This window comes from Pimephales promelas, chromosome 10 (assembly GCF_988280905.1).
Source record: "Pimephales promelas chromosome 10, fPimPro1.hap1.1, whole genome shotgun sequence".
Taxonomy (NCBI): Eukaryota; Metazoa; Chordata; class Actinopteri; order Cypriniformes; family Leuciscidae; genus Pimephales; species Pimephales promelas.
Genome location: NC_142778.1, coordinates 33,446,538 through 33,469,667, shown reverse-complemented (window position 1 = coordinate 33,469,667; position 23,130 = coordinate 33,446,538). Strand labels below are relative to the sequence as shown.

At 36.4% G+C, this 23,130-nt stretch overlaps 2 protein-coding genes across 4 annotated transcripts in view; one reads left to right on the top strand and one right to left on the bottom strand.

The window, feature by feature from the left end:
• Nucleotides 1–5,570: 5,570 nt before the first annotated feature.
• Nucleotides 5,571–15,176, top strand: slc38a8a (solute carrier family 38 member 8a). Of its 2 annotated transcripts, none has more exons than XM_039683829.2 (10): nucleotides 5,571–5,759; nucleotides 6,517–6,715; nucleotides 6,828–6,984; nucleotides 8,334–8,438; nucleotides 10,606–10,663; nucleotides 11,136–11,250; nucleotides 12,894–13,041; nucleotides 13,117–13,316; nucleotides 14,547–14,598; nucleotides 14,698–15,176. In XM_039683829.2, the coding sequence occupies exons 1-10, from the start codon at nucleotides 5,571–5,573 to the stop codon at nucleotides 14,798–14,800; spliced, it is 1,326 nt and encodes a 441-aa protein (XP_039539763.1). In that variant the 3' UTR covers nucleotides 14,801–15,176. The 2 variants fall into 2 exon arrangements, with proteins under 2 accessions (XP_039539763.1, XP_088972629.1); XM_089116503.1 differs by having other exon boundaries at nucleotides 12,879–13,041.
• Nucleotides 15,177–15,399: 223 nt separating this feature from the next.
• necab2 (N-terminal EF-hand calcium binding protein 2) overlaps nucleotides 15,400–23,130 on the bottom strand; it is a 96,495-nt gene continuing 88,764 nt past the window's right edge. For both annotated transcript variants that reach the window (XM_039684246.2, XM_039684245.2), the window contains 2 exons: nucleotides 21,502–21,593; nucleotides 15,400–18,159 (listed from right to left, as the gene is read on the bottom strand). In XM_039684246.2, coding sequence (XP_039540180.1) covers nucleotides 18,131–18,159; nucleotides 21,502–21,593 — 121 coding nt within the window. In that variant the 3' untranslated portion in view covers nucleotides 15,400–18,130. The remainder of the gene's footprint in view (nucleotides 18,160–21,501; nucleotides 21,594–23,130) is intronic.

The window sequence follows — 23,130 nt, the reverse complement described above, 5'->3', positions numbered from 1 at the left end:
CTGTATAACTGACGATAATTTGATTTGCACATGCCTGGCTTCTCTCATCTTGACTCAGGTTGTGAAATCCTGGCGCTGTTCACTTTACAATATTAATTAGTTTATTTATTTCCATTTCATGGTGTTTTCGGTGAATTTGTTAAAATTTAAAATTAAATAAAAGTTAAACAAATAAAAGTTAAAATTTTCCAATGAAAAAAATTATTCACTTCAGTGAAGTTACACAACCAACACCACACTTTACGTAAAAAAAGATTGGAGAGCATCATTTATTATCTATCACTTCAGTAAAGCAGATGTAAAACACTACAAGGGGAATGTGTTGCTCTCAGGATGAGATTCATTTATTTGAAGAGAGAGTGATGGTAGGGAGAAAAACTAAAAGATTTAACTTCACTTTTATTTCACTTTACACAAGTACCAAGAGTACAGAGCACTGCCTTTCCCTGGTGGTTCATCAAAGTATTAAACCCAAAAAAGCACCCAAAGATCTGAAAGTCCCAGAGCTAGAGATCATTTTTGAGTAATATGTCTCACACACAAGTAGGTCTACATAACTAATGAGAACTACAAGCTGCATAAAAACTATTCTACTTATCTAATCTAACATAATGAGTATATCATAATAAGTATATTACACTGGAGAAAAATGCAAAGAAAAAAAAACTTTATAGATTTGTTTTGGATGAGTTTTGTTTTGACACAGAAGGTAATAGAAGATGGTGGAAGCTGAGAGTTTTTAGCAGCTATAGTTCCATAGAAAGAGCAGCTGAACTCAGAGATTACCTTCTGTTTGTACAGTGCTTGCCTATGCCTTCTCTTTGATAAACACAAGCCAGTCGTCGTCACAGAAAGAGTCGGTGCACAGAAGGGGGAAGAGTGACCTCTGCTGGTTGAGATTCCACATAGCAAGAAGGGCTAAAACTAAAATGTTAATTAAATAATAGGAATTATTTTAATTATATGAAGTTACAGGTCATAAATGGTCTCATAAATGTTTAATTCTCCCTTACAGCCGGAGTTACTATTTTATTCCTGTTCAGTTCAGTCATCTTAACTGTCGGCTTCTTATGTGTCCCTAATATTGTCTTGTTATGCAGTCTAAATGTCGTCACTTTCTGTCGCCTTTAGGGGAGAGCGGGGTTGGTTGACACACTTTTCACTCTCTGTCATATTTCTCAGCCATGCTATATGTTAAAATAGTCTAACCAGTAACAACTGAAAGGTTAAGATCTCAGCTACTCAACAGATATATTTAATGTTAATAAATTATTCCTAAAAATGTCTTATTCATCATTAAAGTGATGTTGTGCACCTGTGCCAACCAGCCCCACTATGGGGGTTAGTTGGCACATGCAATGGGGTTGGTTGGCACAGATGCAATAGTTACAAAGAATGAGGTGACAAAGATAAAAAGAACTTGACCATTTAATTCAAACCAGATGCAGAATAACATTCAACAGCATTTCTGCCGATTTTTAACCAAACCAAAAACAAATACAGTTTGTAAAGTATACGGGTGCTGGTCGTATAATTAGAATATCATCAAAAAGTTTATTTATTTCAGTAATTCCATTCAAAAAATTACATTTGAATATTATATTCATTCATTACACACAGACTGATATATTTCAAGTGTTCATTCCTTTTAATTTTGATGATTATAACTGACAACTAATGAAACCCCCAAAATCAGTATCTCAGAATATTTGAATATTGTGAAAAGGTTCAATATTGAAGACACCTGGTGCCACTCTAATCAGCAAATTAACTCAAAACAGCTGCAAAGGCCTCTAAATGGTCTCTCTCAGTCTAGTTCTGTAGCCTACACCAGACCCAACAATGCAGAAGAGCTGAAGGCCACTATCAGAGCAACCGGGGCTCTCATAACACCTGTGCAGTGCCACAGACTGATTGACTCCACGCCACATTGCTGCAGTAATTCAGGCAAAAGGAGCCCCAACTAAGTATTGAGTGCTGTACATGCTGAACCTTTTCATGTTGATACTTTTCAGTTGGCCAACATTTCTAAATATCTTCTTCTTTTTTTTTTTTGTATTGGTCTCAATAATATTCTAATTTTCTGGGATACTGAATTTGGGATTGTCATGAGTTGTCAGTTTTAATCATCACAATTAAAGGAAATAAAAATTGAAATATATCAGTCTGTGTGTAGCCTAATGAATGAATATAATATCCAAGTTTCACTTTTTGAATGGAATTACTGAAATAAATCAACTTTTTGATGATATTCTAATTATATGACCACCACCTATATTTATAAATATACAACATATAATAGTATTATTATAATATTTATATATATTTATATGTATATATGTTATGTTTTAACATATGTAAAATGCATAAATTAATACATTTATAACCAATTGGCTATAATGACATATGTGCCAACCAACCCCCAAATCAGTGTGTCAACCAACCCCACCCATATTAGGACACACCTCTTTACTGAAATTATGTTAGCCACCTAGCATCACTCATCAGAGACTTTTAAATTTCATATCAAAATATAGCTGATCCTATCTATATCAACTGGAATCCTTACATTTTATATTATCTCTATCCATCATAGTTCTAAAATGTATTTAGTGGGGAGAAGGTTTTTTTTGTTTTAACACAGTAAAATAGAAAAGTTATCCTCACCTGAACAGTTAGTGAAAGTTCAATGATTTTAGTAAATGGGTGTGTTCAGGTCAAGAGGGCAGTCATTTTAATGTCAGATTTTTGTGGCAGCACCCTCTGGTGTACTAGAATTGAACCGTGTGCCAACCAACCCCTCGACCCAACCAGCCCCGCTCTCGTCAGTTGAATAAAGTCAGAGACTATTGGTAAAGTTGCCAATAAATTCACAAAATCGAATTTCAAATTCTTCGATTCAGAATTAATAACTCGTGAGTCGTGACAACAGTTAAGATGACTTAACTGAACAGGACAGTTCAAGGACGGACGACAGAATAAGATGACAGGACTAGTTTGCTTCAACGCTCTCCTCACAAGTAAAATATTACTTCAAGACATTTTGGAGGAGAGCCATATTTAACCAAACACAAGCATATACATTTACCTAAAGGATTATTACACTTACCTAAAGCAACTATCTAATCAACCAATCACATGGCTGACATGCTGATAATCAGCAAAAGTTTTTTTTTTTAAGCGAACTACTCCTTTAAATCAGAAGTAGCCTAACAGTTAAAACATTTATAATGTTACAAAATATATCTATTTCAATGCTGTTGTTTTAAATTGGATATTTATCAAAGAATCCTGAAAAAATTACTTCCACAAAATAAGCATTAATTAAGAACCATTAATAATATTTTTAATATTAAAAATAATTAATATTAAATGTAATATTAATACTCGTGTCAATAATTAGCATATTAGAAAGATTTCTGAAGGATCATGTGAAAATTCAGCTTTGCCGTTACAGAAATATATTGCATTTAAAAAGTCAAATAGAAAAGAGTTGAGATACAAAGCATTCTTCTTCAGACTATCCCACACAATCATGACCTCCCTGTATTTGAATGCAGGTGTAAATGGACAAACAAAATACTCTTCTTCCTCTTGGTTCTAAATCAGATCAGCACTGTCTGCTAAGCAGTCTAGTAGTTGCCTGTGCTTGTGTGAAATCGACTAATTCCATTAGTAGTGATAGGGTCTGGGAAGTCTTTCTAAATCTAGGCCCTGATCCATTTTTAATGGGAAGAATAGCCTGTGAAAATGTTCCCAGACTTTTTCAGGTGATGAAGCGTGATCGAGGTTAATGACATGAAGAACATGGGAACTAACCCTGACCAGTTATCTGTGCTTAAATGGATTTCCCAAATCTTGTCATAACGGAGGTCACAAGTTCTATTTGCCCCCCGTACCTAGAAAATTCCCAACCAGCTTTGGGCTCTAGGAGAGTGACAGTGAGCCCAAAGCACCAATGCCAAACTCCTACCCTGGGAACGCATGCTGTTAATTGTGGGGATATCCTGCACAGTGCACATGATCGACAAATTACTTTCACAATACATATTGTGCCAACATTTGTCTTTTGATCTGAAAAGAAAAGATTATAATGCAAACAATCAAAAAGAATTCCTAAAACGTTGTGGGAATTTGGGAGTGAAAATACTAGCACTTGACTGGAGGCGTAACAGTTTTAAATACATTTTAACAATTAAACTTCTTGCAAAATAAAAGTAAATAGGTAGTTTCTGCTTAATTACCATCGTTTTTATAGTTATTGGCAAAAATACCAATGCCATAGAAAAGCAACCAATCTATTAATTAATTGGATTTTTTTTTTGTTTGATTGAGTTAAAATAGTAATTCATTATGATTTTATTCTAGGCAAAAGGGTAGATTTAGTAAGAGATAATTAAAAGTGTTTAATTCTAGCCGTGGATTGTCCCGTGGTCATTTGCTAGCCTTGGCAACAAAGTTTAAGTTTTATAAGCTCAAATAAGCTTTTATAAGCTCATGTTCAAACTCGTTCATCAAAATGAACAAATCTCTTCCGAGTCATTTGAAAAAGATTCGTTCATTTTGATAAACGAGTTCAAACAGGAGAGTCATTTGAGCTTATAAAACTTAAACTTTATTATTTATTTATTAAATGAGCGATCGTTTCGCATGATAAGACCCTTATTTATCGTCTGGAATCGTTTAAAGGCCTTTAAACAGTTTGCAGTTTGCACTGAAAGTGTCTTTTGGACCTTGAACCATTTGGTTCCCATAAGTGGAGAAAAATGCTGCAATGTTCTCATCAAAACCCTTAATTTCTTTTCGACTGAAGAAAGAAAGACATGGACATCTTGAATGACATGGGGGTGAGTAAAAATTATCAGCAAAAGTAAACTACTCCTTTAAATCTGTTATCAATGTTTGTACTGTAGGCAAATATTTCATAAGGGTAAAACTGACAGTTATTTTTGCCACACTGTTGTTATCACAACATATTTTCTTTTGTCAAATCAACTTTATAATAATTTATTTAGTTGAGATAACTTATTATTTGGAGTTTCTGATGATTAAATTAATCTCCTTCATTGTATTAACTCACTTTTTCCAGTTCAATAAACTTAAAATTTTAAGGCAACCCAGGTTACGTACTTTTTTAAGTTAAACCAACAATATTTTTTTACAGTGTTGTAATCACAACATTTTTTTCTTCTGTCAAATCAACTTAAATAATTTATTTAGTTCAGATAACATATAATTTTGAGTTTCTGATGATTAAATCATTCGCCTTCATTGTATTAACTCACTTTTTCCATTTCAATGAACTTAAAATTTTAAGGTAACCAGGTTACTTACTTTTTTAAGTTAAACCAACAATATTTTTTTTACAGTGCAGTTATGGCTTGTTAGTTCTACCATTCTGCCCACTTTGAATCAGACAAAATATTTGACAACAAATGTAAATCTCCTAGTGGAACAGTGGAAGCGGGTCCAGCGCTTGATTGGTCTAACACCAAACTCCACCTCTCATTTACCTGACCTAATGTTTGAACTCTCAGAGAGAAACAGAGATTGAAACAGAGCCAAATATCATGGAGGAGCTGGCAAAAGAGAGTATCAACTTTTTAACAAAGCCCTCGCTGGACACGAACGGCCCGAAATTGGGCTCTTTAGGAGCGGTTTTCATCTTGCTGAAGTCTGCGCTAGGTGCTGGGCTTCTCATCTTTCCCTGGGCGTTTGCGAAAGCTGGAGGACTTCACTCTGCTGTCACCGTGGAAATGGCAAGTAACTCTGTGAGAATGCTATAATGAAACAAGGATGGTTTGAATATGACTTGGTTAACCTGTTATCATCACTGTGGCTTCAACCACATCCATTATGTGCACTAACAGAGTTATCTTGTCAATGCATCCACTGGTCATTTGTTCAGTTGTTGTTAGTTCACATTGAAATACATTTTTGGTATGTTTTAGCTTACCTCAAGGAGATCCACACTCTTAGAAGAAATGGTTCTATTTAGAACCAGAAATGGTTCCATCCCCCGCTTAATATATGGAACTCCCAAATGGTTCTATATAGAACCATTTTTTTTTTGGTAAAAGGTTCTATTGACCAAGTATGGAACCCCAGGGTTCTATATAGAACCCAGAGGAACCCCTTTTTTAATAGTGTATTGAACCTTTTAGGGGTTCCAAATTAATATGTAGCGCTGATAGAACCTTTTAAGGTTCTATATAGAACCTTTTCTTTTAAGAGTGCAAGATGTAGGTGTCTTTGTTTCCGCAGTAGTTTCAATTTTGACATTTTTAGATCAAACCGTTCTTGTCTATCAGTCATATAATGGAGGTCTATGGTCACCACCTCAAAGAGCATGCACAGAGAAGTCCAAATTAAACATGATTTAATGACTCGTAAATGTAAGTACACATTGATGGCCTAAGACACGAAACGAGCGGTTTGTGTGAGAAAACGAACGGTATTTATATCGTTTTACCAGTTAATTCTGGGCATGATATGATACATTTCTATCTCACATAGATTTCTCTTGTGTTCCTGATCAGCGGACTGGTCATCCTGGGATATTCTTCTTCAATCAGTGGACAAAACACATATCAGGCTGTGGTCAGAAACGTGTGCGGTCCTGCCATAGGGAAACTCTGTGAGATCTGCTACGTCTTCAACCTTTTCATCATATCTGTTGCTTTTCTAGTCATAGTGTCTGACCAGCTTCAGAAACGTAAGCAACAAGTTGATGGGACTTTGATCTTTTTTTTAAATTACTAATTGCGCATATAGTGTCATTATGCATTAGATCCTCACACTGATCAATCTCCATTCATTTCTCGCAGTATGTCTCTCTATGTACGAGTTAATCACAGGCTTGCCAGAATCAGAGATGCCGTACCACTGGTACACAGACCAGAGATTTGCCCTGTTTCTCCTGTGTCTCTTCTTCATTTTCCCTCTCTCTGTCCCGAAGGAGATCAGCATACAGAAGTATACTAGGTGAGGAACTATATTCTGTCAATTTATTGCTTATTTCATTGACTGTGTTGCTCAAAACAGTGTAATTATTGTTATTAAAAACAGTAACACTTAATAATCATTTCATAGTTTAATTTTAGTTCATTTATTAACTAACATGAACTAACAAGCAAGATACATTTGTTACTGTATTTATTAACCTTTGTTAATGTTAGTTAATAGAAATGCAGCTGTTCGTTGTTTGTTCATGCAATTTCACAGTGCATTAACTAGTGTTAACAAATACAACTTTTGATTTTAATAATGTATTAGAATAGAATCTTTATTGTTATTATACCTTTACTGTACAACAAAATTAGATGCAATCTAATCAGCAACAAATACTATTAGTTATTTAATTATAAGATCAAATAAATAAAAACATCAAATCACACATACACAACAATTAAATGCATTATACATCTCGTAGAAACTGTATTCAAATCGTGTTTTGTGCTACTATTACAATTTTAATTTTTTTAAACATTTAATTAGTAAATGTTGAAATTAACATTATTAATGCATTATTAAATGCAGTAGAAGTATTTTTAGTTCATGCTAACTAAAGTAGTTAACTAATGAAACCTGATTGTAAAGTGTTACCACTAATTAAACCTATTAAACATTGTTTTTTTTGTATTTGAAATAAAGTACTAAAATGACTAAACCTGATATAAAAATAAATTACAGCTAAATAGGAGTTACTAAAACATAAACTAAAATTAAACTGAAAATGTAAAATATAATAATAAAAGCTAATTCAAAATAGGATATAGTATATAAATAATACTAAAATGACACTAATTTCGAAAACACTGTTGCGATGACCAACGCAGGTTTATTCGGTAAAGTGAAAAAGTCTTTCAAGTTGTTAAAATCATTGAAATAATGGTAATTCATATAAAAGTTATTTTTCTAGCTCTGCTCAAGAATGTGTTTCATTGGCACGTCCTCACAAGACACAGTGTCGTCCGATTTGTGGGCGAAAGATTTTTAAGTGGTTCTTTTCAATGTTCGTATTATTTATTAACAAATTTATTTTGGATATGGTATGGAAATTGATTGGTCAAAACTGTGGAGAAGGAGTTGAAACTGTAAGTGAATATAAAGACTGTGATTGTGCTTTTATTAAAATTCAATTAAAAATATTTCAAATTAATGTTATGAAGCTTTGTTATTGCTTCTGCTTTTCATTCACGGTCAATTACCATGACAATGCACAAGATTTTGAATATCTTTAAAATGAATCCGACTAAAGATGAGTTTTCATCACACATCATCAAGATAATTTGTTTAATGTCAACTCGTCTTTGATATTTGTTTTTGTTCAGCGTTCTAGGGACTTTTGCTGCTACATATCTCACCGTAGCCATTACAGTGAAATACCACAGGAGGCCTGTGCATGAGATCAATCTGTCACCTCTTTACAGCAGTGGGTAAGTGGAGAGTGACATATAAAGCATCTATACCTCCTCATCATCATCTTTTCCTCCTGCAGTGCCAGTGTGTGAACAAATGTCTTGTGAACTTGCTGTCATGCTTAATGAGCTATGAGAGAAAGTAATTGGTTCATTTAGCCAGTGTTACTTAATCAGATTATTACTCAAGTAACTAAAGTAGCGTGTTACTTTTAAATTTACAACATAAGTTACTTCTTCAAGTAAGTATTTTCCTGTGTATTGACTGACTCCTCTCTCTATGTTGAAAGAAATAACAAGTGACTACACTGGTCTGACGAAATAAAGCTCACGCTTCATACGGATGTCTTTTGTCGTTTATTTATTAATTTATTTTTACATATCTCCGTATCTCTCTTCAATAGACACCGTGAAAACTACAAAAAATGAAAACATATAGGCCTATTCAAAATATGCATTTCTCAGTCCTACAAGTTTCTCGTGTCAATGTCCGATGATATGAAAATGAATGACAACAGAAATATGACGAATCCAATCAACATCATGAAAAAACAACCCGATCTCACGGGAATTCGTACGAATTTTACGAGGTGGCTAATTCGTAACAATTTGTACGACCTCACTCGTACGAATTAGTACGATTTAGCTAAATCGTACATATTTTACGAATTAGCCAATTCGTATGAATTCGTACGAATGACCTACCCCTGACCCCGCCCCTAAACATAACCGTCACGTGGGTTTAGACAAATCGTACAAATTTGTACGAGGTCGTATGAATTAGTACGAATTAGCCACTTTTGAATCACTCGTACGAATTCGTATGAATTGGTCGTGAGATAGGGTAGGAAAAACACATCGCATCGTGCACGTAAAGTAATATAAAACAATATTATGAACATTATGAAACATATATAACGGTAAATTACCGTGTGCGCCTCTCATGTCGTTTCTCTGCATCCATGTTCGTTCTGACACAAAATGACGCAGACCCGCTCCAAACTGAACTGGGTCATGTGACATCACGTTTTCTACGTAAAACCTCCTTAAAGAACCCCTAACTTTAAACACCTCAAAGGCATTACACATACATTATAAATATTCGCTTCTAAATATCACAATTGTTTTTAAATTAACTCAAATTTACAGTAATTTATAACAAAACAAAAACAAAATACACATCTCAACAAAATACATGTTCTTTGACAGTTAGCCTACACTGTGTGAAGATGATAGTTATTGTTGTTCTAGAATCAATGTTAGCATGCATTTACTCATCCCACTCGCACAAAAACTGATTCAAAATCCCTTGAAAATGAACAAAAACAGTGAAATGCAAACTCAGAATATTATGAAAACCCGCAATAATTAAATGTTAAATCACTCAAATATACCTTATATATTTAATCGCACTTTAATAACTCTTTCCCTGCCAGCATTTAAAAAAAAAAAAGAAAGAGAAAAGTTGCTGGCCACCGGTAGTGTTTTTGATCATTTTTGCAAAAATGTCATGGCCCTTATTTTATGAATATTTTGTTGTATAAAAGTTTGAACGGGCAATATATCGAAAGAAAGATCATATAGCGTCTGCTTTTAAACAACAAAAAAAAAAGGTTTATTCTAACTTTATGCATTCTTTTTTTTTTAGCAACACTTGAATGTGGGTGTTTCTTAAAAACAGCGATGTTTTTTTTTTTTAAAGAATACAGTGCTTCTATTGCTTGTTTCTACTCCTTTTTTGCCTGTGTTTTGATCCAGAGATTCTCTACTCTTTCAGAAGATGTGTAATAGCACCAACTACCATGAGTCGATGGCACATAAATGTTGTCATAAATTTTCGGCGAGTAAACGTCATAATGGACGGAAAATTTCTTCAATGATGGGGAAAGAATGAACCAATGTCCATGCTGCTGACCTTTGATGATCCAATTCAACCATAGAAATAAGCAAAAATGTCTTTAGATAAACATGACATTTGTGTTTCATTTTTGTTTTGTTATTATTGAAGTCTTCCTCTATTCCAAAAAGTAAAGTGAATTTTGTAGGCAGTAACAACGCAATATTGTAAAGCATTACTTTTAAAAGAAACTTTCCCCAACACTGCATTTAGCTGAAAGCAAAAGGTTTCAGAAATGAATGTAAAACCACCTGTTTAACTATGATTGTTGTTGTTATTATTGTTTAGAGTAAGCTCATGGGCTTCCCTGTTCAGTGTCATCCCAACTATTTGCTTTGGCTTTCAGGTGAGTTTTCTTACTTTTATCCAACATACTAACATTTGACTCTTGGAGAAAAAGAGAAATTATTTCACTGAATATCAATACTAGTCTTAAAAATGAGGGGAATTCAAGTTGTTTTTGCTCTCACTTTAATATTTAAGGTCAGGTCAGATGCAAAGTGTGAAAAATGGTGCATCTTTGAGGTGTTTTATTTGTCAACGCTGGGGAATTGTCAAAAATGTAATAAAAAAGCCAATTGGAATAGTAGAATAGCGCAGAACTACTCTGTGTCCGCTGCCCGGGGCTGATTGATTACGAGGCGGGAATGGAGAGAAGAGGGAAATGGAGATATGAAAAGAGCTGTGCGGCAGGGGAATCGCTGAGGAATGAGCTAGTGCAGAAAGTTAGTTATTACAGGAAAAGCTTTTGTTTGGTGTAGACAGATTGCTGGAGATCTGATGTCTGTAGTCATGTGCTGGTCCGGTGTCTGTTTTAGTGCCACGAGGCCTGCATTGCTGTCTACAGTAGTATGGAGAACAGGAAGTTGTCCCACTGGGTCTTCATCTCTGTGGTGTCCATGTTGATCTGTCTCCTCATCTACTCTCTCACTGGTCAGTGATTACAGCTCAATTACCACAACTCTATATGCACTTCATATGCAAGTATGCTTTACGTACATAATTAACTTTTTTTCCCATTAGCAAAAATGGTGCTAAATGTGCTGAATTAGCTTCTTTTTTTTATATAGATCCAGATATATAGAATAATTAGCATTAGATTAAGTTATATCCTGACAGATGCTATTGCTGTTTTTTGTATACACACTATATACCATTTAAAAGTTTGGGGTCAGTAAGATATCTTTTTTAAAGACATTTTGCATTAAAGTGACAGTTAAGACATCTGTTATATACATTTCTAAATTAAATTTCAAATAAATGCCGTTCTTTTGAACTTGAAAACGTATCAGTTTCCTCAAACATATTAAGCAGCACAACTGTTTTCAATATCGATAGAAATAAGAAATGTTTATTGAGTACAAAACACTCAGGCATGAAGGTGTAACGTTACGATTATAATGTAAGACTATAGAAACAATGACAGACATTAGCCTCAGTAAAGTTAGCTTCATTCATTGAGAGAAAATGTGCACCTTTGGGGTTTGTAGTCTTTGTAATTACGTATTTTCAGTCTTGTAGGCCTACCTCAATGGTTTTACATCAAACTGCGACTTTCTTGGCTTTAAAATCTATCATATGATGTTTGTAAATTGAAAAACATCATATGTGTAATTCAGGGCACAATTCAAACGAGATAAAAAAAATATATATTTGTGGTCTCTCGCCATTGACTACCATACAATATTTTTCTGAAACAAGGTCCCATGGTGGTTGCTCGGAAGGGGAGGGACTTAGGCTCTTTATAGAAGTTACGACGTCACTCTGTAGGCCAAAACGTTAAAGTGAGTTAGCATAGCACTCCCGGTTCCCTCGCTCTAAAAGTCTATGTGATTTTTGAATGGGTTTTAGCTAAATCGCCTGAAATAAGGTCTGTGGTGAACAAAGCCTCTAAATATTTTCACATTTTGATCTATGACATAAAACACACTTGTGTTTTTTTTTTTTACTTTATTGTGTTTTTTTTTTACTTTATATGGGCTTCAAAATGTAAAAATTTTGGATGAACTTGACAAAACGTGTAAGGGTCACAACTCTTTGTTGAACACAGATCTTATTTTTTGTGATTTTCCAAAAGTCTATGGGGAAAATGCATAGCTTTTCGGTTGAGGGAACCCATGCGCCACTAGCTTCCGAGTTGTCCTACAAAGTGACGTCATAACTTCGGCACTCTATACGTCACAACACTAGAGAAAAGTCGTTTGCAACTTCTGGTTCACGGGGAATTTTAAGTCATTATTGTCAATATAATGAAAAAAACTGAGTCATAATTATGAGAAAGTTTCTCATTATTGACTTACAGAACTATATTTTTTACTCAACCGTGGCGGAAACGAACTTCAATAGAAAACTGTTATTTTACATTTTTACTGTATTGTTGATCAAACAGACTTGACGAGCAGGAGAGACTTCTTTCAAAAACGTTATAAAAATCTTGAACCCAAGGTTTATATGAATATTTATGTCTTCTTGGCTCATACCAGATCACTTTTTTTATTCAGGGAGGAGGTTATAATGTTTGATTAGGCATTTAGTTTAGTAATGAGAGTATTGTTTAACAGATGAATATTTTGTAGGAGTCTTTGGGTACCTGACGTTTGGGAAGAACGTTGCTCCTGATATTCTGATGTCGTACAGTGGGGGCGATGTGACCATGATCATCGCCAGGCTGCTGTTTGGAGTCTCAATCATCACCATCTACCCCATCATTGTCTTGCTTGGAAGGTATACAACTGTGTCTTAAGGTTTTTTAACAGAACAGTTACATCTATAGAGGAACTGACAACTCTATGCGTGTAGATCTGTGATCCAGGACCCACTGCTGCGGCAGCGACACAAACACACCGCGGTGACCGAGTCTTACGAGAGCCGTACACGTGTTGCCTTGACCACAGCCTGGGTCACAGTCACTCTTCTCATAGCAGTCTTCATTCCTGACATCAGCAAAGTGATCAGTGTTGTCGGGGGGGTTAGTGCTTTCTTCATCTTTGTATTTCCAGGTAATTATAATTGGATCATTGATGCATTCCTGCATGTCTCAGAACAAAATATTCCTCATGACAGGGGTCTCCAACACGTGGCCCGCGAGCTACCAGTAGCTCGTGGCCTGCCGTCTGATTGGAGGTAGCTCGCCAAAGGACCGTTCACATATCGTGTTCGAGTTCGTTATTTTAAATGTAGGCGCGCGGCAAGAATCGACGCCCTCATTTTTTCCAGGCGCAGCGAGATGAAAAAATAGGAACCGCAGGTCATGTGACAAGAAACAACCAATCAGCTTCCCCCTTTCCGTAACAACATAACAAGCTCCGTCAACTTGAAGGATCGGGATGCACCCAAACCGACCCAAACACTAGGGGTGTTTTTCTCTTCTCCTCCGTAGCTAGCTACGTTGTGGAGGGCGCAGTGCCTGGTTGCTTAGCAACAACAGACGCCACGGGAAAATGTTACTATTAATAATAAAAGATAAGCTAATGTGCATGGTAAATGTCATTCTTTTTATAAAAATTATTTAAAGCCTGAAATATGTGAGGTTTATCTACTTTAAAACCTTTTTTGTCAAAATTTAATTTGAACTTGAACATGTTAGTAGATAAGATAACATGTTGCAAGTCACTCCTTTAAAATCTGGCCATAATTTTTAATGTTATTATTTTAATGTTTATGTAAACAAAAAGTGCATATTGATGCCAATTTTATTTGTTATTTGCTGGTTTTCAACATAAAACTTATAAAGTATTAGTACTTTTTGAAGAGGTTTCTGTGATAACCGTGATCATTTTGGTCACTACAATTATGAAATGAAATTTTCATGCCATTTCTTCTCTAGTTATGATGCAAAATAAAATCAACTATAATTAATTTAATAATTGATTATAATTTCAGTATAATATGCAAAGTACAAATTCATCTCTGATTCTGTTATTTTCTGTCATTTAAGGCCAACAAAAACTCTAAATTTGGATAGCTGTTAATATGAGAGTTATGAGACATTATTTAAGAGATTTAAGTATTGTATTACATGAGTAGCTCTCGCGACTTTCATTTTTAGAAAAAAAAGGTTGGAGACCCCTGCCTCATGATATGAACCATTTTAATATGCATGATTTTCAGCTTGATTCTCACAACACCTTGTCTGAGCATATAAATATAATGTGATTCTTTTAATGCTTTCCATGTTAGCATGATGTGTTCACATTTTTTATATTCACATGCAAACGTTTTTATTGAAGGACTTTGCCTAATATTTGTGGTGCAGTCAGAGTCAATTTCTCCTACAATGAGGTGAGAGAAGTGTAGTTCTTTAGGATCTTGTTTAATGGAATTCACACTCATTCTATTACATGTACAATAACAGTGTTTTTATGCCTTGTTTACCCCCAGGTATCTTTTGATCGCATGGGGAATGATCACACTTTTCTGTGGCATCTATATCTTTGGGCAGAGCACTTCAATAGCGATAATGCAACTCCTAAGTGAAGTGTAATTTTTTTGACCGTTACTTCAACACAAGGACTTTTAACTGATGGCCTTTCAGAATTTTTGACACCGCTCCGTGGAGGAATTGCTTGCAATGGAGATTGATGTACAAATGTAATAATAATACAACTCGCGACAAAATAACTGTCATGTAAATCTGAATTATTTGTGGTCTTTTTTTTATATTCTGCAATTTGGATGTGCATTGTCATGTCAGCATAGATGTGAGCTAAATTATATTAATGCGGTAGCTCTGTATAGTTCTATGCCATGGCATCGCTGTAATTGGTGAAGTGGATTTACCAATGGTAGACTTGGTGAAATCCATCATGAGCATTGTAATGTTCGAAGTGGACGTCATAACAAATGTCAGTAGACGAAGATTTTCATAATAAATACTAAAGATCTTACCTTCATGCCTTCATGGAAGTACAAACTGGAAGACAGAAAAGGGGCGGAGCTATGAGTATATTTGGACTGTCCTTTAGATTTTTTTGGAACCATAAGTCAATAAGTCAATTTGTAAATAAGTGACAATGTACAAATGTTTATTCATCTGGTTTCATTTCAACAAGCAATGACTTTAAAAAGAAATGCAACGACAGATCCTTTTTCAGCACTTTATTGAATAGCAGCACTCTACATAATCTAGAATTTTAACAAATTTAAGACGAATATAATACTTTGCATCCCTGCAATAAATCTCTACACTCACTTATAAGAGAGAAAGCCAGTATACGGAAACATACATGGGTATAAGAAGTAGTATTTCATCAAACAATGCCATTAAAAGTGACTGCTCGTATAGTTTTATTCATTTAATATAGTTGTTTCTTTTTGTTCCATTACTGGAGTAATATAAAAGAAAATAAGAAATGCACAAAATCCATTTAAAGTAGCATAGCTAAATTCTACGGCAAATCATTTACTGGACATTCATTTGTAACATGCACTCACTGTGAGGGATGAACGAACCAAACAGAAGGCAGGATTGGTGGGAAAGGAACGCTGCAGTTTGGGCCGTGTTGGTTTCGCCTGGTGTCGAGTTGTTTACGTTTTTGAGCCAACCAGAAATTCACACAAACACAACAGTCTTACTGGTCAACAACATCACTTTTGAAAAATCCTCTACTAAATTTCGGCTTGTCCTGAGAAATGAAATGATTTGATAATTCAGAAGCAATAAAACTGATGGAATATTAAGTCAGTGCCACTCTTTCCTAGATCCAGTCAACAATGGTCGACACACAATTTTCAAGATAAGTCTGTTATTACGCTAGTCTCTATCAGCAAATCACATTTACATAAGCATTTCATCAATAGTTAAGGTACATTGTGCTTTTGGAGCAGATGTTTATTTGGTGTGTTGTAAATGTGGGCCCTTTGACTGGCAGTATGTGTCAAAAATACCAGTCTCTCTATATCAGTGGTCCTGGGGACCCACAACTATGCACATTTCGGATGTCTCTCTTATCTGACACGCTCGGTTGGAGCTCTCTCCCTAACAATCTGATGATCTGAATCAAGTGTGCTAATTAGGAGACATACAAAATGTGCAGAGTCGTGGGTCCAGGCAGGGATGGATTACTGACCGGGCCTATGGGGTCCCAGGGGTTTAAGGCCGTGCAATCCAGTTTGGTCCAGAAAACCCATTAAAGGAGTAGTTCACTTTTAAAAAAACTTTTGCTGATAATTTACTCACCCCTATGTCATCCAAGATGTCCATGTCAATCTTTCTTCAGTCGAAAAGAAATTAAGGTTTTTGATGAAAACATTCCATGATTTTCTCCATATAATGGACTCCAATGGGAACCAAACGGTTCTAGGTCCAAAAGACAGTTTCAGTGCAAACTGTTCAAAGGGCTTTAAACGATTGATCAAGCGAAACGATCGCTCATTTAATAAATAAATAACAAAGTTTAAGTTTTATAAGCTCAAATGCTCGCCTTGCTCTGTTCTGTGGCGCACATTTGTGACTCTCCTGTTTGAACTCGTTCATCAAAACGAACAAATCTTTTTCGGAGTCATTTGGTTCATTCAATGAACGAAACGAACGAATTGACTCGGAAAATTTCTTTACGACTGAAGAAAGAAAGACGTGAGTGAATTATCAGCAAAAGTTTTTTGAAAAGTGAACAAATGAAAACAAATGTTTATTAATGCTGTGTCTCATAGCTTACATAAGGCCTCTTAAACAAGGGTCTTGGACTCTGAGGGCTCCCTGGAAAATGTTGGGCCCAAAACCTCTTATAGAAGTATTGTCACTCAACTATTGTCTCCACTTATTGTCAATTTTGTGTTTAAAAAGTACTGGAAAAAGACCTATCTATTATTATTACACTATAACTGCCCATTTTCAAGTGAGACTACATTTGCCTCATTTGCATAATGTTTTATTGCCTAATTATAAATGATCCCACAAAATGGGCTTAGAGAGAGCAATAGAGTATGTTTTAGCACAGTTATTAAATCTGAACCGTAAAAAGTAAAAACGTACACCCTTCACTCGACTGTAAAAGATGGACCTTCAAATAAAAAAGTAGATATTCGAATTCATTGCTTGATATTTGATATCCGTTTCGAATTTGATTTTTTTCAAAAGCGACAGTCCTAATGAGGGTTGGCCCTCAGTTCTTCTAGATCCAGAGGCAAGAAAAGATTTCTACATTTTAAAGTTAAATAACGGAGAACACGATCCCCAGGGCCTTTACAAGTCATAATCCGTCCCTGGGTCCAGGTTAGAAAACCACTGCTCTACATGGCTCATGAACATACAGTTCAAAGTATTTATAACACCAACCTATAACTAGTATCAAATGACCTTTACAGAAACACTATTGTCCATGGACAGCTGTAGAAATACTTTGCTGCACAGTTTTTGTCTTCTCAGAAGTTGTACCAAAGGGAACTGTTTGCAAAGCAGCGAATGCGTGTTTAAATTGGGATGAAATATTACTCAGCCTCGTTTAGTTAGAACTAGGAGAGACTGCTTATGCAAGTTGATGTTTCAAATGCAAATGCGAATCAACCAGGTGAGGTTCCCAAACGCTTTGGGGAGTTTTAGTGTCGTCTCTGTACGTTGCAATGGAGGTGAAGAGGGAACTGGTGCTGTGTCCGGCGCTCTCTGCAGCCGACACTACTTTTGGCTCAATATCAAATGGATACTGTGTAAACAAGTAATTATAAAAGAGAAGGGGGGGCAGAGTGGGGAGAGCGCTGAAAGGGGGGTAGTTAAGATAGCAGGGACTGTGACAGGGATAGAGAGGGGGAAGTGGAGGAGAAGAGAAGGGTTTCAGGCATAAGGCGGGACCGTTCCACCCGCAGACTGGCTCGCTTCTTAGTCTTTGTTCAGGCTGCACCAGGCGGCTAGAGAGAGTGAGAGAGAGATATTGTCACTCAGTGTCACTATCAAACAGATAAGCAACAGTAAATATTTAATGCCTCAACTGCACGTCTTTATGTTTGTCCAGCACAGCTCATTGATTTTGCAAACTGGTTTCTTATTATAATATTTTAAAGGGGTGATGAACTGAGAAATCAAATTTTCCTTGAGCTTTTGACATCTAAAGCCCCGTTCACACCGCCAGTGATTTAGTCACTATGTGTCGCTAGTCTCTGAACTGCGATGTCGCTTGTGGGCGTTCGTCGCTCTGATGTTATTGGTAGACTGCACGTCTGGCCATATCTATACAAAAGACCATCACAACTGATATATACAACTATATAATTTTAATTTGACTGGGAATAAAAGACTTTTAAGGCTAAAAAGAAACCGTATGCTGTTGGGAGAGTGTTTTTATATCTCCACAGCTGTGTTCAGTGGATTAAATCATTTACTAGATCAACGATCAATCAATGAACAAATTAAACTCACTCATACGGTCACAAATTATAAAAACAACATTCGAATTTGACAAATAATCAATTTTCTTGTCCCTAATAGTCAACGCAATGCAGGGGAAATTGTAAAATGAACTGCAGCAGTGTTAAACGTGCATCATAAAATTACACACTCGAACTATAACGTTAAATGTATGAATTAAACTCACTGAGACTGTCGATAGTTTCTTTTCCATGCATCATTTTATTATCCATGTATGTGTTTACAGTCAAATCATAAACAGTGAAATCGTCCTCGTACTCTTTCTTTCTGTCTTGCCTGCACTCAAGACGGTGACGTGAACTCCACCGAAAGTCTTCTTTCCTATTGGTTGTCTCTCGCGAAAATCGCTTCTCATTTGCATAAAGTTGAAAATTCTCAACTTTTGTCGCTTGTCTCTTGACACGCCCACATTCTGTCGCCAACGGTCACTGTCGCTCGTGAATGAATGGGATCTTGTCGCTTTGTCGCTGCGAGGTTTAAGAGGTCATCATATATTATGAGAATATCCTGTAAGTTTCAGACCTGAAAATGTCCTTGTTAGTCCAGTAAAAGCTTTTATTGACACCAGGCTCAGCAAACGACTCGTTTTTCAAAGTGGGGAACTATGGATAAAACACCACCCCCGCAGAAGAAGATCAACGCCTACTTCAACACGGCTGGATTTGCAGACCGATTAAGAGTAAAGAACGGTGCTGTGCCGTCTATATTGGATCCGACAGGAATGGTGCAACACACGGACTCTGGGTGGAACATGTATGGGCGAATCATTCCGGTTGCCATTTAACAAAATTGGATGTTTTCAAAAGTTATAATGGCCGATAAATGAATATTTCAAAAATAAAATAAAAACGGACGAAACACGCTCGAACCATGTCACGAGTGTTGGAGTTGTATAGTTTGTCCACCAGAGGGCACTCTACACCGTTCCTGTTGGCAACACTCGTTGAATTGTTCACGATACATACATTGCTTGAATAACAATTAAAAGAACATCCCCATCAGTTCTCTTAACTCAAATAAGCATGACAAAATTTGTGACTATCATGTCCAGTTTAAAAAAAAAAATAATAAAAATCGGTCGATATTTCGGAATATCGGATTTTAAAACCCAAAAATATTTGTATCGTATCGGCCTTCAAAATCCTTTATCGGTTGGGCTCTAGTGGAAACTCATTATAATGCAGAATTGTTCTCCACTCACAGCAGTGGGCGTTTACTTCCATGTCTTCAGTGCGAGACGCCCATAAAAACCAAGTGTTTTTCAGCTGGGCTCAAAACTAGGGTAGAAAATACCCTATTACTTATTCAATTTTGATGCTTTTGAATGCAAAAAACAAGCGAACATCATAAGTTGACCTCGGACAACAATATAATAAAATTTAAAAAGCCAGTTCATGACCCCTTTAATGTATTGTCATAATTATAAAACACTGGTTTGTAGTGCAAATAGTTTTACCGTTTACTACACTTTGTTATTCTACTAGTTATTTACCTACGGCAGGCAATGAATCGGGATTCTTGCACATTCGTTGAAAATACCTTTTACTTTCACGTTGCAAAATATGGTGGAAATTTGTCAACCGGCATACATATACAAGCCAATCGTTTCCGCTGCGGTTATGCTAAACGGTAGGCATGGTGAGGGATTGGCTTTTGAAATCACATCACATTCAAAGAGAAATCAGATCAAAGGTTTCTAGTATGCCAAGGAAGGCGCTTGATGGAGAATTTTGAAATGAATTCTCAAGCTGTGTTCACACCTGTAGCTCGGTTCGTTTGGTCTGGACTCAAAAACGCTGAGCGTTCACATTGGCATTTTAACACCGAACCTAAAAGCATATGGATATGTTCACAACCTGATTCGTCAGCTTTTATTACATATCAGAACTTGGTCTCACTTTATATTAAGTGGCTTTAAGTACTATGTACTTACATTGAAGTTACTACTTTGATACATTGGACTTATTGTGTACATACATGTTTTTACATTGTACTTATATTTTGAAAATACATGCATGTAATTACAACTGTAATTAATTGATGTAATTACATTTGTAATTACACAGTTGACCCTACCCTTACACCTTAACCCACCCTGATACCTACCCATACCACCACACCTGTCCCTAACCTTACCCATATCACACCTCAATAGCAGCAAAAGTGTTTTACTATACAACCTGAACACAATAAGTATATTGTACTTATTTTCCTAGTACTAAAAGCCACTTAATATAAAGTGGGACCCAGAACTTACCCAACATCTAAAACAATGCTGTGTGCTGGGCTAAATGCTCTCGTTGTATGTGTGTAGCCTACATTTGACTAGCTGAGAACTCGTGATCTCATTATCAAATGTGTAAAGGAGCCAAAACAGCGGGAGGGAGCGTCACACACACATGAAGATCTGCGATGAGACGCGGTTCTGATGCTTGTATCAAACTGTGATGGGCAACATCGCGACTATGACAAGATAAAACAGGTATGCTTGAGAATCTTGTGACATATCCCGTTTTTGGTTTGTTTACATGTCTTTTGCGTTCATATTTTATACCAGAGCTCGTTCTCTTCAGCGGCCTCGGCCCGCTTGTTTTGTGCGCACCAAATGAACCGCACTGACAGAGCAAATCGCACCAGGGTTCGTTTTAATCAAATTAAACATGCCAAGTGTGAACACACTAAATGCAGAGACTGTCAGAGCACTTAATCCTGCAGGGCGCATAATGGCTGTGAAATGTACTGACATCTCTCATAAAGTAGCATCAAAGGCTGGTTTGGCACCATAGCCCATAACAGCCTCTACGGCAGGCGGCAGTGATACGCACCAGGCACAGCGACAGAGGACACAGCCTCGGGCTGGCATAGAGTATCCACTTTGACATGCTGGAAGGCCTTGCAAGCTGCAGTCTGAAGGTGCCTGAGAGAGAAGCAGAGGCGGTTAAAAAAAGGAGCAAAATAAACACAGTTCCAGAACTCTGATATCTTCAGATGCAAAGTAGCATCAATTGTATAGCCTACTGTAAAAGTGGATTCTGAATGTAACTTCCAAAAAACAAACAAATTATGTTTGATATGTAAATAGCCCAATAAAGCTATGTTATTAATCGAAAAACAAGTGTTTGTAAAGGCTTGATCACATTTCTCAGACAGAAAAAGGTCCACTGTCAATAGTGTAGTGATGTATGAAGCTCACACAGAAGTCACTTTTAAACTAGTCTGTTTCAAACCAAGCATCTTTCTGTTAGGGGTGGGGGGGGGGGGGGGGGGGGGGGGTAAAAATCGACTCTTATGCATGGCGATGCGGACGTGAATGATTCTGAATCCTGATTCACAAATGTCAAAAATTGATTTTCCAAAAAATAAATAAATATTTTTTTAGATATATTATTGACGGAACGCGAAAGACGGAACTTGGAAGCGCGGAAGTGCAGTGGCCGCCGGACCGTCTGCGGTGTGCACATAACAGAGACGCGATCAAGGGGGTAATCCAGAAGCCTCGCGGGAGCTGCCATCTTGTAGCAGAACTTCACTTGCGTTAGCATTCCCATTGACTCCCATTCATTTTGGCGTCACTTTGACAGCGAATAACTTTACATCTGAGGCGTTTGAAGACCCCATTTGTCTATTTATTTCTAAAGAAACACGACAATGTATAAAATGCTTCATTATGTTATGGCCCCATAGAAGCAGTTTTAGTGAAAGTAGGCTAACGATTGCGTTATACCCACACGACTCTGTCGCACAGTAGAGAGATTACCGTATGGACATGAGAAGAAGCTCGCGCGCAATCGGGGAAACGTGGAGGCAAAATGACAAAATAATTAATCAGAATACCTAGCAAAAGTTCCAATGAGATGGCTCTGTCCATTTCTTTTACTGTCTATGGCTGTACCAGTCGTTGTTATATTATTCAGTTACTACAAGTATGCTCCTAGTTCAGGCACACATTTATTTTCGTGTCGGATCTTTGCAATGTTAAAAAAATATCTTGTACGTTAATTCTTTATGGGTCATTAGTTTGTACTTTTTACTTGATTCAGATAATCGATAATCGCTTTAGCATCAAATCGCAGGCCTCTGAATCATAATCGAATCGTGAGGCGTTAGAGATTCCCACCCCTACTTTCTGTTGGTCAGTGCAGCAATTTCGAGGGAAACAAGCAAAATCTGTGTGGGGAACTTTTTGCTTTTTTCACAAAACGAGCGGTTTGTGTGAGAAAACGAAGAATATTTATATAGTTTTTACCTCTTGTTACCACAGCCACGTCCAAGGACGCTTTGTGAGGTAAAACGATATAAATACTGTTCGTTTTCTCACACAAACCATTTGTTTCGTGTCTTAGGCCATCAATGTGTACAATGTGTAATCATGTTTAATTTGGACTTCTCTGTGCATGCTCTTTGAGGTGGTGACCATAGACCTCCATAATATGACTGACAGACAAGAACGGTTT